This window comes from Coturnix japonica, chromosome 1 (assembly GCF_054131305.1).
Source record: "Coturnix japonica strain WE chromosome 1, WE-NBRP24, whole genome shotgun sequence".
NCBI classification, from domain to species: Eukaryota; Metazoa; Chordata; class Aves; order Galliformes; family Phasianidae; genus Coturnix; species Coturnix japonica.
The window spans coordinates 58490121-58508224 of NC_140663.1; the positions used below are offsets into that span (position 1 = coordinate 58490121).

At 45.7% G+C, this 18104-nt stretch overlaps 1 protein-coding gene across 12 annotated transcripts in view; it reads right to left on the reverse strand.

Moving 5' to 3' along the window:
* HIPK2 (homeodomain interacting protein kinase 2) overlaps window positions 1–18104 on the reverse strand; it is a 124074-nt gene that overhangs the window by 87685 nt on the left and 18285 nt on the right. For 2 of the 12 annotated variants that reach the window (XM_085541232.1, XM_085541212.1), the window contains exon 1: window positions 11542–11620. The exons of 8 other annotated variants lie outside the window; for them this stretch is intronic. In XM_085541232.1, coding sequence (XP_085397358.1) covers window positions 11542–11584 — 43 coding nt within the window. In that variant the 5' untranslated portion in view covers window positions 11585–11620. Of the gene's footprint in view, window positions 1–11541; window positions 11624–18104 lie in introns of those variants that run through there. 2 more of the 12 variants (XM_015867243.3, XM_085541230.1) reach the window with 2 other exon arrangements.

Here is an 18104-nt window from a genome sequence, read left to right on the forward strand (position 1 = left end):
CTCGTCCCTCCTCTCTGCAGGGTAATGAGGTTGCCACAAATGCTGGAGCACACAGCAAACTCATAGAGTCACATCAATATCACTCAACCTGTCATCCTGGGCACCAATGTCGTATGTGAGTAAGCCAGAGCTGTGTTTGTTTTCCCATAGATTAATCCCATAGATTAGGAAGAGTCATGGTGTTCTTTTCAGTACAAAACCAACCTTTCTGGAGAGCAGGGTTGGCTTGATGTATGTTTTCCCCCTGGACGCGAATAATAAAGCAGATGTAATTGGTAACATATTGTGGACCTAACTGGGGTGTAATTTATAGCTTTATGGCTTTCATTTCGTGGTGTGCTTGAGCAATATCTCTTCATACAAAATAAAAAGGGGAAAAAAGGATTGACACAGAAGTAGGAGAGAGTTTCATCTCAAAAAGTCCCCTAGGATGACACCAGAAGAACCCCAAATTAAAATCTAGGATCTGAAGAGCAGCAGCTTCAGCTTTCTCGGCACTGCTGTAAAAATCAGGATAATCACTACCATTAGGAGACAGACTTTCAACTGGTGCAAACTGGCAGAGCTCCAGTCGATATCAGCTGATGCTAAAAACAAGGTCAGCAGTCACTCAACATCATCGTCGTCAGATGGCTGCCTGTGCCCTCACTGAAATGAGTTCTTGTTAGGATTTGGTTCCCACATCAACAACAAGCCCCTCACTGTCCTGCCACATTGTCTGTGGGAACAGGGTACCCTGTTACCCAAAACCAGGGGATTGGAGAAGTAGACATGTGGCTACTGGGAGGGCTGTGGGCTCCACTGCTGCCACTGCCACCCTTATCAGAGGTCATATATAATTGTAAGAGAAAATGGTTTTTTCCCCTATGAAAGAAGGATGACATTTTCTTTCTTCCATCCAAAATGATTTTTGCTAGCCTGAGGTTTTAGGGGACGTGTCATAAGGAGAATAGCTCGGTTAGCTTTTCAGCATAGTCCGACACCAAGAAATTACAGTCTGATTGGCAGCTTGGTGATGGGAAAGGAAGGCATCTGCAGCTAAGTCATTTTTATTGCAAATCTGCCTGTGCAGCTAATGGGAGAAAAACACAACCCTAAATTTCCCAAGGACATTAGCAAATCGTGCTGGTGGCATATTCTGTTTTTTTTTAATATATATTATCTTTATTCCACAGCAATAGTAGAAATAGTAGTAAATGTGAGTAACAGTTGGATGGCTTGTTACAGGGCTCAAATTTGACAGTGCAGCCTGTGATACAAATTACAGCTTCAGACCTTGATTGTGTGAGGTTTGCCATGACCCAGTGAGGAGATGGGATGGCTGCAGGAGTGCAATGCTTGCTGGTCCGGCCCCATAGCAGTGATGCCCTCAGCATCCCAGAGCTGGTGCCTGAGGATGGAGCACCCTGACACCTGGGCCAAGGGAGCATGGGGCTCAGTTTCATACAGACCTTGCACATGGTAAGTGTCTGGGCAGGGAGCTGAATCAACGCTGGGCAATGCATTAAATAATATTGACACTTCCTGTCTTTTAATAGTTTTAGGGAGACATTTAAAGCTCTCACACAATTGATAGTGACTGGATTTAATGGGGCCTTCTCTTGTCCTTGATGTGACTTAGGTAACTCCCTGCAGCATCCACATGAGCTGAAGCACGCAGTGTGCGGTGAGGGGACGATGCTAAAATAGACCAAATGACTTTGATTAAAAGACTTGACTGCTTTTCCTTTCTCAAGAACTCCTCCCACATCAGCCTGCATTTAATAATAATTTAGCAGGTGCTATTTACAATTCAGATGGCCTTCTTCTGTGTGCGCACACAAATCCCGCAGCCACCTCACCAGGACTTCCAACAGGTTTCAAGAGAGCAAATGAGATAAAGTACCCTATCCACCCACCTCACCCTAAAGGGCAAAAAATGCACTGTGGGGACTAAAATAAGAGCAGTTTGAAAGTCACCGATGTTTTCTTCTGCTTTACTCAGGGCACTTAGTGCTGATTTATACAAGCGGCCTTTGCAGTGGCAGGAGACCCAGCCCCTGCCCTGCATTAAGCAGGCAGTAAGACCTTCTGCAGCACCTGCAGAGCTGCCAGTGCACTGTAACCAGAGGCTGCTTGCTGACTGCTGGGAAAGCGACAGAGCCTGCCTGAAAAATACTGTAAAAAGCACAAAGCGTGTGTTCAGCATATAAATGATGTGCAGAAGACACTCCTGAAATAAATACCTTTCTCTTCTCCCCAGAGAGACGCGAGCCTGAAAACTCATATGCACACCTAGGTTAAGAAGGCAATGAAAAGGGGATCTGCCAGGTATGCCTAATGTATTGCACCTTCAAAATTGCCATGTCTGAAGCACAGCATTCTTCTTCAAGGTGGCCTCTGTGTGGCCTCTTTAGAGTCAGTGTCCCCAGTACTGCACACTTTTGGAATTTCCTTCAGATTGACATCCTTCAAGGGTATATAAATTCCTTCCCTCGTGCTAATAATGTCTGGAGAAACCCCAGGGAAGAGTTCAGGCCCCAACAGCCTCAGCTCCTTCCTGTTCTTGGTGAGCAGATGTCTCAAGAAGCTTCATTCCAGGCAAAAATCCCTCTGCCTTTCTGCTCTGCTTTTCCCATCCTGCTATTAAAACTGTTTCATCCTAATTAGTAGATTCTTAAATGCTTAAGCAGGGCATAGTGGGTCTCAAAGATATGACAGAGCCTGCCACCTGCACTGCTCTGGCTTCACATTGCTCTGAACTGCCACACTCGATCCACATCCTGCAGACAGATGAAGAGCACTTTCCAACCCACAGAGTAGCCATAAACATGATCAAATGATCTGTTTGAACAACTCTTTTCCCCCACCTCCCTCCCACCTGCACAGTAGGTCTCACCACAGCAAGACTGCAGGGGACCACAACCACCTTCACAGCCCTGTATCATCTGCAGCACAACCCTGCTTGCTGTTTCACAGTCTGCACCACAGCTTTCCTTCTTAGACAGATAAAAGCTAGCAACAAGGACCACAGGCCCAGCTAGGCTGCCAGCAAGCACCACCTGGACAACGGGGTGGGTGGCACCTCAGGCCTCCAGTGCGGACATAGGCTGAAGGCTGGTGAGATGGCCACTCACCCCTCGTGGTGTGAGATGTGCAGATGCACAGTCCCCCACGGGGCAGCATCTCTTCTCCCAGGACTATGGCATGGAGACTGTGAGGTGGGAGAGCTATGCATACAGGGGCACATCCAGAGCCCCAGCATATCCTGCACATAGGGATGGGGCTGCATTGCTCCAGTAGGCCCCATGTTGGAGGCTCAAACACAGAGGCTGCTCCAAACCGCATCCATCCATGTCCACCACACCTGGTAGGTCACTGGACAGTGCTGTGCAAGCTGGATGCAGACTGGGCAACCTCAACGCGCCTGCTATGCATCTGAAACACCAAACACTAAGGAATTAGTGAACAGAAGCCACCACCAGCCACAGCCCTCCCTCTGAACCATCTGTGCTGTCTTTTATTTTCTCTGTAGACCAAAGTCAAGTCCCCGCAATATCAAGCTCTTCAGTGTTCATTCACCACAATCTCACATCTTACCACTACCAACTCCACTCTTCCATACCCACACTAAGCCACAAAGCCCTACTATTAGATATCTTCTCCTATCTATGTTTCCATCGTGATTCTTATTCACCACTTTGATGTGGGTTCAGGTGCCCATGAGCCTGAGTAACAGTCTGTGGGCTCTTCTGACATATTCCTGGGCTTACGCTAATGAAGGAAAATCTGAGACAAATAAATACACTCAGATTTAAGTCTTTAATTACTCTTCACTGAAGGATTCTGTCGGGGTCACCTCCATCTCCCACTTTAATGAATTACAGTAATGACAAGAGATATTATAGATTTCCTCCGCAAATCCTGTGGCTAGTTTATGTTTCCCATTACAGTTAATTAATGACACAGCACCTGAGAACGCGGGTTAAAATATTCTTCACCAGAGGCTCTGCTGCCTTGTTATTTCCCCACCGATGCTGCAGTGACTGACCTGACACTGAATTTGATGCCTCAGTATGAGAAGACCCAGCAGTACGGTTTGTGCTACCGCAAACTGGGGGGATACCTTCATGGAGTTAAGCCCGGCACAGTCAGAACAGCAGAAAGCTTTCTCTCCATGAACAGCCCTCCTTGAGAACCTCACTCTGAGAGCCAGAGCTGGGATGAGGAAGAATGAACAAGGTCAAGACTGTGGGACTGACGGCAGCCCTGCTTAGAAGCTTCGTCTGTGGAAGATACTGAGGAATTCCTAACACAACACCTTGCCACAGAAGGTCATCTTCCCAGCTTCCTCCAGAGGAGCAAGCAGAGGTTGATGCCAGCATGTGGTGCCCAGCTCCCATTGTACGGCTCCAGTGGAAAGAGAGTGGAACGGTATCCACAGCACATCTACAGAATCTGAAGTTTCCTCTAGAGAGCTCTACAAGATGGACTGAGTAGTGAATACATAACTGATCAGGGCTTGCCTTGTACTCCAGCTTAGCACATGCGCAGGCCCATACTTTCAACCTACAAACAGATCTGTAATATGAGAGTCTCTGGGCTCTCACAATCTCCATCTCTGATTACTTCTTGCTGACAGAGCTGCATCCTGAAAGCAGAACTGGAAATAAGAAGGCTCTCAGTGTGACCCTGCTTTCCAGGTGGCGTGGCTTGTATCACTCAGCTGGGTCACTTCAGTTTCCATCTTCAAGACAGGAGGAGACAACAGCACACCATTTTACAAGAGAAACAGAGAACTGACTTCATTTCCAGCCCCAGACCCTACAGATTGCCACTAGCTGCCCTACTTGGCCACGAGCTATATTAGTTCCCAAAAATGGGTGTTAGGGGCTCTGGAAAATGGACCAAAATGAATCCGTGTTTTCCTCTGCAGCCCTGCCTTGTGCCATACTCACCCAGGCAGCGCTGGCATGCTTGTGTCTTCCCTCAACATCTACATAATGGGAAGGAGACTTGGGTTTTTTCCACAGCTGCTGCCTCCCCACCTGGATGACTTCCCACCTGTAAATATTAGCTTTGTAATGTCGATGACTCCAACATGCCCACAAGTTCAGTGAAGCCACAGGGAACAGCTGGCACCTTGCAGCCTTCGCTCATCAGAAGCAACCCTATTTGTGAAGGCAGGACATGGGAAAGGCTTGTTGGAGTCTCAGGCTGAGCCTCTCACTCCCACAGGATTTTTTCATAAGTGTTTCATTTGCAAAGAGGCAATTGCATGACATTCAGCGCTCGCTTTGTTTACGAAATCTGAAACTCAGATCAAGCGCTAGCTGAGCTGAAAAGGTCAGTTTGCCAGTTCGCAAAGTCCCTCCCTTTGTTTCATTTCCGTCAGGATAAAAACCTGTTGGAGAGAAACAAGAAACAAGCCTCTGGTGAGGTTTGGATGAAATACACAGGGTCTAGGCTGCAAAGGAAGATGAAGATGCAAGGAGGAATGGTGGGGAACCTGGGCCAGGAGCTCTGCTGCATCAGAAAACTGAGGCAGACTGATTCAATGACTATTCCAAAGCCAGAGTTAACTAGCTCACCTCACTTCCATTGTAACATCTCTCCCCTTCAAATGAGAAAGACCAAATACATGATTTACAGCACCCTACACTGAGAGCTATGGGGCATTTCAGAAAATTTAAATAAAAAAAGCTAGTGCAGGTTGATTACTCGACTGGCATTTAAATTAGTTACAACAATCGGGTATATGATCTGTCTTCTACAGGGACAGAAACATCCATCCATCCAGACAAAAGCCCTCCAGTTCTGAAAGAAAACACACCTTGAGCATGAGTTTTTCACCTCGTCTTCCAGATTTTAGTATCCCCACTGTTCAGGGCTAAGAAAACCTCCCAGAAGTGAAAACAATGGCTGAACAGTCACAAACCATTTTGCTGTTATCAACAGCCTTTTGCTTTGCATTCTGAATTGAGAGAATGAAACCAAAAAATGGATGACATGGGAAGGGCTGGGGCCTCCAGCACGGCTCAGAAGTAGGAAGGGCAGATGTGCGTGGTTAGCCTGAGCTGCCAGGCCCAGCCAAAGACTGGTGGGGAAGGGTTAGGGTTTGAATGTGAACTCTTTTCTCCTTAAAACCCCAATGCAGTCATCTTTTTGCTTCACAGGCAGCATCTGAAAAGAGAAAGCCTACAGAAAAGTGTCACGTAACTGTCTCGATCTCTTCTACACTGAGAGCACTGAGTGGTTCACTACGAACAAAGTGACACAGAGCTACGGTGCTCTCCATGACGACACTCAGCACTAACAAGCGTATCCTTGGGAACCCTTGTCATCATCCAGGAGGCCCAATGATTTATTCTGCTTTATTTGAGGCTGCATCGATCTCTGTCATACAGGACACATGACCACACTCTGACACACTAGTGTACACACACTTGCACTTGAACAGCCGCAGGAAGACACATTGTGAGCAGCAAAACTCCTTCAGAAGAAACAAATGAAGCTACCCCACTACCTCAAGCAATCCCAAGGACACATCTCCCTGCTTCACCCTGCTGGCAGCACCCGCCCCACACTTTTCACAGCAGCATTTCCTTCGAGCAAGGTCCATTAGGACAGGGTCAGTTCCATGTGCAGAGAAGAACTGTGTCGAGCTAAGGATGGGCAGCCTGTGTGATGCACAAAACTCTCACTAACACAGAAAGAAAACCTGATTTAGGCATGGGGATAAACTACACAAAGCATTTCAAAGCCTTGAAGAGTAAAGATCCAAGAGCTCAGGAAAGAATATCTGACTTGAGAAAGAAAGACATAAGGCCCTTGTGTGTGATGAAGAAGCTCAGGGATAGCAGTAACTGCCTACTCCCTCTGTCAAAGCTCTGAAATAGAAGAAATCAAAGGAAGCCATTAAGAGAAAGAAAGCAATAAAAACCTCTACCTGCACCAGCAGAACTCCCTATCTAACATCAGTCTCTCCCCCAGGTTTCTCTTTTGTGTAGGATATGATTATTTATTGACGTATTTCTTTACTCAGCTTTACAGTGCTTAATGCCGTAGCCGTTAGGCTTTTTACACCAGCAAGACTAAAGAATGATGGAGGAGAAACAAAACTGAAACTGGAGATCCAGTATGACACATACCAAATGCATTCTGTGGAGCATGCTACAGCTGTGATGGGCTAGAGAAAGAGATCGACCCTCAAAAGCAGGGCCCTAGGCTGAGACAGCCTCACCATCAGACCGGCTGTACACACTCCAGTCAAGAAAAAGCAAGCATATGATAGTTTTGGTGGAGAGTACAGTAAGAGAACCCTTGATGTAACTTCCACATGGTGATTTAGAGATGCTGGACAGGGCCATGTAGAGACAATGGCACCTGAGCATGCTCCAACCCACATAAGACTGCCTACATTGGTCACTGCCAGTAACTTCTGAGCGGCACTCATGGGCATAGCACAACTGCTGAAGCCAAACCTACAGAATCAAAATCCAGGTTAGAAAGAATAGTTAGCTACAGACAGGCAGGCTAGCTGATACCACAGCCAAGCTTCCTAGTCTCACCTACTGTCTTTGATCAACAGCGAAAACAAAGTCTGGCCAAACTGAGTCACAAGGAAAGAAGAGTTTCTGGGAAAGCACTCCCTGTATGATCTTCTCAGAAAATGCAAATATACTGCTGATTCCACGGATCCAAAAAACAAATCAGCAACATCTTGTGGTCAATCACAAGAGCTTTTGATAGGTCCATGAGAACCCTGGGCTATGTCTTATGGCTAAGACAAGAATGACTGGAGAGAAAAAGTGCCTGAGGTGGACCGGTGTTGCTATAGCAATTATGAGGATCCCAGTAGATAATGAGAGGGAATAACTGCCAGAAACAGCTAAGGGAATTTAGTACCACAAGACCTGTGTGCATCCATGAGGCCCTATGCACTCAAAACTCCTGGAAAGCTTTCAAATACTTTCCTAAAACAAATATCCCTGTGGATGAAGAGACTGGAAACCAGACTCAGCAGAAGCATAGTAACTGGGGAAAGAATTTCAGTGGGAAGGGAGCCAGCCTACACCCCATTTAAACACCCAACTCATTTGAAGTTTGCAACACTCCTTCATGGACATAGTCTCTGAGTTTGGTTGTTATTCATATCTGAAAATAGCCACGCTTCCCTCTTTAGTCTTCCTGGGCTCATGGGAGACTGCAGTGAGTCACCAGAGGACCAGCTGAGTCATCCAGCCAAAGCTTGGGGAGAGATGCGAAATTGGTCATCACATCCACAATTAAAATGTGGATGACGGCAGCTGTCCTAGCAACCAACCGTGCATGAAGCAGCATGGGCTACAGACCACTGCCACTGCAGCCGGTGTTTTAAGCCAGATAGAAAAAAGTCATAAATGAAACCAGTACAACACCAAACAAGCACTGACCATTGGTTCTGCACCTGACACAAGGCCCTTCTCCATTCAGCTTTCCTACCCAAGTCGCATCAGGAAACGTGGAGTTCTTTACCTCAGAAGTGCCCTCCTTCATCTTCCACATCCATGGCAATTTCTAGCTGTTTTTCAGATTTCTACACCTAAGTCCCGGTTCATTTCATTTCTTTAGAGTATCAACAAATCTCAACAAAAGCTGTTTCAATACACAACCTACCTGAGGGCCAAACAGACGTGACCTTTTAACAACACACGTCTGTAATTCATTTTGATGTCTATTGTTTTCAGAATAAAAGAGAGCAGGGCAATGGCTTCTGTGCACAGAAAACGTATTTACCTAACAGGCTTTTTATGGTGATCACAGAAGTTTCTTAAGTTCAGTATCCAGGACACGGGGAAACTGTTAGTTCAATCAGTGTGCACAATGCACCACAACCTCACATTTCAGCATCCAGCAGATGATGCTAGTCCCAACCTACTGCCCAGCCCAATTGAACATGCATCACCCAGCTCACACCATCAAGCATGTCTCTGACACACCTGGATGGGTAAAAGCGCAGAGTGGGACCTCAAGTTCTGCGTCGCCAGCCGCACAAGTTTAAAACAGACACATTCATATCAGTGCCTACAAAATCGATGTCCCACGACACAGAGCTTGTCTTAATCTCTGCTCACATTTATGGTATTATGACAAAAATAGAAGGAAAAAAAAGAGATGCAGCTGAGTGACAAAAAATCACTGGGGGCTATGGAAAGCCCTAATATTAACTATTATGGAAATATTTACTTCACAGAGGAGACAAATAAAAGAGAGAAGATGTAGCTCTACAGCAAAATGAATAATAGGTATATCTCCAGGGAACATCTGTTCTCCTGTGTTGTCATGGAAGAATAACATAGACTTGAAAGGACTGGAGCACATTTCACAGCTGCTCGGGGAAACCCATCTCTGCACAGCTCACCATCGCTCACTCAAATGCACTGCCAAAGCTGAGCGACCCCAGAGCTTTATGGACAACTCATGGGGCAACTGAACAGTGCATGGCACTGAGAGACTGCACATGAGATGGCACCGGACACGCTTCCATGAAACTGTTCTGTATTTCCCAATTGGTGATGCCACTCTTGTTTTTTCTCAACCCTTCCCTCCCGTCCATCCCTGAGTTTCAACAAGGCTGTGCCTCCTGTGCCATCTGTGCCTCCACTCTCAGCCCTTCTCTCATTGTCTCTTTATCAGAAAAAGAAAGAAAAATAGAGTCAAGAGGTTTGGATGGACATTGGCAAGCAAAGGACCGACAAGCCAGTGTAACATCGGTGCCTTAGGGAAGACAGGTGTCAAACAGCAGAAGGAATAATGGCACATGCTCTTTTAAAGGCTCAGTGGTAGAGACTCTGAGCTGTTAAAATGAAATGATAACATACCTCCTGCTCTGCAGGGACAGAAAATAAATATGAAATTGGATCCTTGCAGCACCACTAGATGCCCAAATTGACCCTTGTGCTCCCTGCTCTGCCTGCTCCAAGGAACAGGCTATTCCTGGAGGAGCTTTAAAAACTAAAGTCCAAGCAAGTGTTCTGACAACCCCTCGCTTCCTGAAGGCACCACAAGCAGCCCAATGAGGCAGCCCCTGCAACTGGCATCCCTGGGTCCCACCACCAAGGGCTGCTCCCACACCAGCCATGCTCTGTGCAGTGAGCAGAGTATGTGGCTCAGTACACGCAAGCTCCAGTGAGCTTGTCAGACTGTGCAAGACATGAATCACAGGGATTGCCACAACAGCAACGCAGCGTGCAGCCCTGCAAAACTAACAAACAACATCTGAAGACATCCCAAAACATACATTTAAGTAAAAGGCCACACTCCCGGAGCTGCCAGTATAGCTACACTAAAGGGATTGCCTGAAAAGTTATATATATATACTCTCCCGACTTGTGATACTTAAGAAATGCTTCTTCATGGGGAAAAGCAAAAGCAACACTCAGACTCTTCCCACAGGGCACATGGATGATCAAAAAGACACTTGGGATGCTGGAAGTAAAAAAAACATTTGTAGCAAAGGCTGCTCACTGGATGCAGAGGTTGCGCATGGTCTTCAACACAGCTAGAAAGCTATGTTGGAGAAACAGAAACATCTCTTCCTGATCATGCCCTACCAGAGTCCTCAGAGAACCCAGGAGGCTGAAGCATGGAAGTAGTTCTCCAAACACACCCAAATGGTCTCCATGGTGCCCCTAACCTCCAGGGGGCCATCTTTGGAGGGGATGTGAGACAACCGCTCCATCTCCATCCATGCTGAGCCACCAGGAGAAACCATTCTTCAATGCAGCCAAAAAAGAGACCTGTCACTAATTATGATTGGATGTATATATATTCTTAAACTTGTGTTATCGCAGTAATGTCAATGAGGCTAGTGACCATTTCACTGTTCTGTTTCACCCTCTTTTTTAATCATCTCTCAGTGTTACCTCCTAGGCCACAGTCTTCCCAATGACAGAACATGTCTCACCTTCCAGCTCATAACTGCATGACTGTGACCCAAGGAGTAAATTAGGCAGGCAAAAGCAGTGGGGAGAGGCACATGGCCAGTTTCTTTCTCCTGGAGGACCCAGGCCAACAAATTCAGCTTTTCCAGGTTAAAACAGTGCCTGCATTAGAAAATATTCTATAAATTCTTCATTTAACTGTTCCCTAAAGGCAGCCGGCTAGACCCTCCTGCTCCAGGCATGCGGGGCTGCGTCTGAGTTTAAGCACATGAATTGTCTTGACTGACTGCAGCAGGACAACTCATGCATTTAAAGCCAACCAAATGTGTAAGCGTTAGCAGGATCAGCACATTAGTCATCTTCCCTTGTTTTCTTCAAGGGGTTTTGAGTAGAAAAAGAAAAATAAATAAAAATACCATCAAAAAAGCAGAAACCCCCACAAAACTTGTCGATATAGTTGAGATCTCAGAGTCACACTTGAAGCTAAATTAAATCCCTCTCTCCCACTCTCCCATTTTTAAACTAAGTAATTTTCTACCAGTTAAGTCTGCCGAAGCATTCAACTGATTTAAAAAAGAAATCTTGGGAAAGGGATGGTCTAGGGAACAGATGCCAACTCTACAAGCTTCATACTCACAGAAGGCCCATGCAGGCATTCTGCAGTTACTCCAGTCCTGCATTGCCTTATGAATTTGCCCTTCACTTCTCTCCCCAGGACCAGTAGCATGCACATTCAAACACGCTCTGTGGACTCACAGAGCTCATCTGCTCCTGTGGCACACTGTCCACCTGGAGTGAAAAATCCGCTCTGTAACACATCGTTGTCACTGTGGCCAACAGTGATGTCACAGAGCGAACATTGTGATTTCAGCTGGGGAAGAAGCAGCGGGAACAGATGAACTCCAAAAATAAAGATATTGTTTTGATGTAAACAGCCTTCGAAGCAAGAAAATAGCATTAATAAATATAAGATAAATAGCTTTCTCTAGGCAGAACTCTCAAAGTCCCAAGTAGGCACTGAAAGGTTTTTCCTTTTATTTCTGTTAAGAAATGCAGCTGTATTTGCTTTTGAAACAAACGTTTTCTATCCCTTTTCTAATTTTGTTTTTAATACCTTAATGTCTCATCATTGTCCCAGAATAAGCAAACATCATCGCTGTGCAAAGAAACAAGACTCAGGAAATAACACTGTGCGTTTCCAACATGCTCCATAAATCCAAAGGCAGCTTGCAAACACCGTCTGGATTCCTGGGTGAGGGCTGTTGTTTTTCATAGAAGTCACGTATTAATGCATCTTATAAAAAACATTAGCCCCGTTCAATGGCAACCCTTCCACCTTTACACTGAACACCAGAGGTTATAATTACACCCAGGAGCAGGAATAAATTAAAACAAGTGCCAGTGCCACCTCGTACTCGTTTTCTCAAAGAAAGGTGATCCCTTCTGCCATGTCTTGTGCTCTCTGGCCCAACTCAGAACAGATCTGGCTAGTGGCAAAAGGGCAAGGAGCAGGTTTTCATGAGACTTTTACAGGTGTCAGAAATGGAGCAGCTCACTCCCTGCCCCATGGCAGGGGAGGTCACACTGCAGGTCTTTGGAGGGGTCGTCACTCTCACCACCTCCCTTCCGCTGCCCAGGATCTCTCAACTCTGGGCTCTCATCCTCACCACCCCTCCATCCCGATGGCTATTTAGGAAGCAACAAATCATGGCAAAGCCAGCACCCTCCTGTTAGGGTATGGAATGCAAGAGGTCTCTGCAAACACTCCAGCACAAAGCTGGGTTTCCCTCCCCGGGATTCAGCCCTAAGCACAGGTACAGCTGGGAGGTGACTGAAGATGCCCATACCACTGATCGGTCTCTTTGTGCTGGCACACACAGTATGAAGCAGCAGTGCAGGACCACAGGCCCCTCATTCCTTGCACTCAGGGCCCTCAGCTTGAGCAGGATCATCTGCTCCGTCCTGACTTCACCTGCATGGTTTCAACAGAGCTGGGCAGGGCTGAGAGATCCCACCCATCAGAAAGTCTGAGGTGAAATGCCGCCCTGTGAAAGTGTAACAAGAGACATGATGAAATGAACATGAAAATAAAACTCTTTTCTCAGAGAGTGGTGAAGCACTGGAAAAGGTCTCCCAGAGAAGCTGTGGATGCCCCATCCCTGGAGCTGTTCAAGGCCAGGTTGGATGAGGCCCTGGGCAGCCTGAGCTGGTAGGTGGCAGCCCTGCCCATGGGAGGGGATTGGGACTGGGTGAGCTTTAAGGTGCATTCCAATCTAAACCATTCTGTCATTCTGAGATCCTATAAGGTTACACACTTAAGAGATCCAAGTTCAAATGTGTGCCTTCTTCTGGATGAGTCAATAACAGGGAATGTGAAAGGCATCTGCTATTAAACAAAACAAAAATCAAAACAAAACAAAAGAGCAAGCACAAGAAATAGAAAGAGAAACTACAATTGCTTAAAAACAATTGCCTAATGCTTGAATAGCTATAATAACCAGCCAGTGCTGGCAGACCAATGTCAACATTAACAAACCTTTGTGAAAGCTCACATGCAGAAGGGAAAACACTGTTAGGACCTCATTTATCAGCTTCTCAGGGGACAACACAAATAACAAGCAGATCCATCCCCAGTGTAACCTAACAGCATCTTATCTTTGCAAAAAAAATGATGCTTGGATATTCTGTCTGAAATACACACTTGCTATGTACAGTCAAAATTAAAAAGAAATACAGGGCATTTTTAAGAGAAACTCCATGGGGAAAAGCAACTGTAAAATAACCAAATATCAATTATGAAAGCCACATTGAGAAGATGTAAATCCTAGTTTGACTCACAACGCAGGCAGAGAGCAAGCAAGATTCTTAACATGTAAAGCTCAGTGAACCTGCTCAGATGCTGAGCGTAACCCTTTAAAATCAGTGTACCTATGAACCTCCTGTCACATCAAAATCTTTGCTCTCTGCACCCATCCCATTCACAGCACCAAAGTGTCCAGCTCACCCCTACACCAAGTCAGTGCAGAAGTAAGTAGGTATAGGAAAACTTCTGCTGCAGCGTGCATCCCAGCCTTCAAATAGCTTGGTCATCTGTGGCGTGACGATGATTTCTACTTGAAACCCTCAACCAGAGCATCTCCTCCCCTGCTGTAGCCCACACACAACTCCTAACTCGTACCAGGCTGTGGGTAGTGCTATTTCATTTTACCTGAAGAAAGGCAAAATAAAAGAAAATGACCAAAAGTGGGGGCATGTGGGGATGGTTCTGCCAGTGAGTCAGGGCTGGGTCATTTGCCCACGTTTAACAATGTCAGTCTTGTGTGTGTATGAAAATTTCTCCAGGGCAGGACCCAGCAAAGGGAAAACCCAGAACTGTGAACACCCAGGGTAAAATCAGGAAACCCACAAGACCCACAGCAAAAAGCAAGGGGATGATCTCGTCCCTGTTTAAAACAACTTTCAAGCCTGTTGGTTGGTGGCAGTACTGTTTAATGGTACACAGAGTTATTGTAGCAACACAACATAAACGGAGTAGTTGTCACAGGGGAAAAAAGACATCTTGGTTCGTCTGCTTTTATTCCAACCCTGACTTCTCTCTATCTTGAGGATTACAGATGCTCCAATTCACAGTGCCCGGGCACAAGGCTTTACCAGGAATACTCTTTGACCAATGGCAGAAGATATTTCCCTGTTTTTTCTTCCACAAACAACAGCTGCTGATTATTCCTCATGCCCATTCCACGTGACAGACAATTCCACAGAAAACAAAACAGGTGAAAGCAAGAGTATTTAAAGCTGCTAATCAAGAACGCAAGGCTCAGGAAACTTCAGTTTTACGGCTGCCTGTGCAACCTTCCTTCGTCCTCTTTTTCCTGGGTATTGTGATAGAGCTGTTAATTGCATAATAATTGCAGGTTATTTTTCTGCAGGACCTTAGCCTCACCCAGCACACAGGATACACAGTGCTCATTTCATGAGCAACTTTTCAGTATTTCATCCTCCCCGCATCAGTTGAGGTGTGGCCCCAAGCCTTGTTTACCAGGTACCAGTCAAACTGTTCTGCGGACGGAATTAGTAATTTACTCGTGGGCTTTCCTACTATATGCATCATTAGAGTAACTGAACGTTTCACAAACATGAAGGAATGTATTTTCACAATGCCCTCATAAAGTAAGACTTTGCATTATCTATATGGCATGGGCAGGGAACTGAGGCACAGGGATATTAACACGAAAAGCTCCCACTAATTTTAACAGTGTAACTGAAGCTCTCAGGTCCCAGATCTTCAGAGATCTGTTTTATCTGCTGTGGATGAGGCGACCACAATTTTTCTGTAAGGCTTAAAACTTAGTAAAGCCAAGTATGGGCTAATGTTCTTGAAAGCTGCAAAAGGTTGTGCCTCTGATACACAAACTGTAGACATTTCCATGGGGCTGTTACAGTGAGGACTGTCTTCTCATTTATTCAAACATTTTTCTATTTAAAAAAAATCCAGGGAAAATGGCAATAGGGTTCAGAGTCTGCTGCTTTCTAACTACTTGATCTGAGGCAACTAATGGGGATGAAAAATTTTAGCCCAAAGGATTCAAGTTTGACAGAGTGGTGAACAACCCAAACAGAGGGTCTTATACTAGGGAAGCTGTTGGATGGCCTCAACAACAGGCCACCAGCATGACACATACTTGTCTTTCACAGTGAATTATACTGTCCGGCAGCTGAAGGAACCACACAGACCAGATATTACACTAACAAAACCAAATCCAACTTAAATGCAAATTGTAACTAAAGCTTCATTTCATATCCTGGCCCTGTTCAGATAAACAGAATACATTCATTTTTAATTCTAACGCACAATAAAGTCCTACTGCTCGGTTCCAAATAGGAACTTTTGCTCAGAGGATGAGCCCCAACCTCCCTCCTGTTCTCCCTGAAAGGAGGAAGGAAGCTCTTCCACCACCTTGTGTACATGCAAGCACAACCCTGGGATAATTTCCGATGACTCCTCTTTGCCACCCAAGCCATATTCCTGGTGAATGATGTTATAAGCTGTCCCTCACCCCTGGCACATACCACACGCACACAGAGATGAAGACAGACCCAGTTTCTCTGTCCTGCACTGAGAACTCTTGCTTTATATCCCTGCTACTCAGCTAGTAATGTCTTCTGACTGCATGAGCATTGACTAATTTAGTATTTTTAATTACAGAGGGATTTACAGCACTGCACTACAGTGCTCTCCTTTATTACACCCACTGTTTCAACTGGATCTGGGTACACTCTACATACAAAGTTGTACATTAGACAAATTACGCTGCACATTAAGTAAATCTCTCCACTGAAGCAGGATTAGAGGAAAAGGCAAATCTCCCCCATTTCTAGTGTATAAATTAATATATCTGAAACCAATGTGAAGGAAGGGCTCCACACCAATTTAAGAAAAACAAAGATAAACGTTGTCCACAAGGAATCAAGTTTATTGTTAGGAGATGCACTCTTTTTCTCCTATTTTGCTTAATAAATAAAACAGCTGGTCCGAGGAATCAGGTCAATCGGTGTCTGGAAAAAGCCCCACTAAAGCTGCTATATAACCTAGTTTCTCAAGCTGCATGAGGCATCCTAATTTTGGAGAGGCAGAAGTCCATGAAGAGAAAGCCCGTATGCCTCAGCTTCTGGCACTTTGGAATTATGGAGTCTACGTGTCACAAAATGTAGCGGTAATTGAGGTATACTGCAGAAAGATAAAGAGCTGGGCTCTGAAGGGGCAAAACAAACACATCTGATGCATTCAGACGTATTCATTAAACATAGATAGAGATCTTGGGGATTTCGATTTGTGGTCATCCAACATGAGGGAATGGGAAAGAACACAGTTTTCACGTGTGCTCAGACTCCCTTCAAGCCAGCCCACGCATACGGCTGCCACAGCAGGTGACATCACCTCTCCTCATAGCACTCCACAGCCATGAGATGCAGTCCCTCCCATATCCCATGGGAGCCTGTATTCAACAGTGCCAAAAGCCACAGATGGGCACAGAGCATATTCCAGGCCCTGCGGTGAGCTGTGGCTCCAAGAGTGATTCCCACCACACTCCCTCCTCCTCACCATCACCCTCTTCAGGAGGGGTGCAGGTCTTCATAGCCTAGTGGCCAAATTACTGCAACGGGTCCCTGTGAAGCACATAAGGATGGCAGCAAGGATCAAAACACCACTGTCATAAGACAAATCTAAGCTTGAGAATTCTGCTAGTTATATGACATACCCTCACTGAAGAACTCTGGTCACGGCCTGTTCCATGCCCACTGCCAACCTGGTCCTCACCCCCAGCTGCCCCTCCCCTGACACAGCTCCATGCCATTCCATGCAAACCCAGGGCTCTCAGCCGCTCCTCACACACCTTGTCCTACAGACCCTTCTTCATCTTCGTAGCCCTTCTTTGAATGCTCTGTAATATCCTTGTGTTCTCATATTGTTGTGCCCCAGAACTGCACTCAGTGCTGGAGGTGAAGCCACACAGTGCAGTGTAGATTGGGACACTTCCCTCCCTCACCCAGGGAGGGTATGCTGTTGCCTTTCCTTCCATCCGCATCATATAGAGACAAAGATAGAGCAAAAAGAAAAGACTTTCCTGAGCTTAAACAGCAAGGCAGCAGCAGAACTGGGAAATGAAACCTCCTGACCCATAACCCTAGGTTTTAGTCTCCTAAATAAGAATTCTCTTTCCTCATTAAAAAAATAAGAATGGGAGGAGAGAGGAATATTCTGCAGATACACTGAACTTGGCCCTCAGAGGGCTAATGATATGAAATACTTCTTTTTTTCTTTCTTACCTCCATTTCCCCTGATAAAGTTACTGCAACTTCAAGGACTATCCTTTTTTACTGGTCTATTTTCATTAGCCTGTCAGCTTGACATCATTTTCCTTCTGCAGCTGGAGACTGCTGTTCCCAGAGAGTAAGTTTCCTCCTCTACTTCAACCTATCTGGTTGTCCTCTCATCACCCTAGATGGAGATCACTCTGATTTTTCTATCACACTGAGGGATACCGAAGTTCTACCTGCTGGTCTCAGCCTGCAGTAAGTGGAAGCCTAAAAGGGCACCCTGGAGGTAAAACCTGGTTGTTCCCTATTAATTTTTAATTTCACTAATGACTCCAGGGAAAGGAGGGAGATATAGGTCAGAGACTTAGGGGGCTGAGTTGT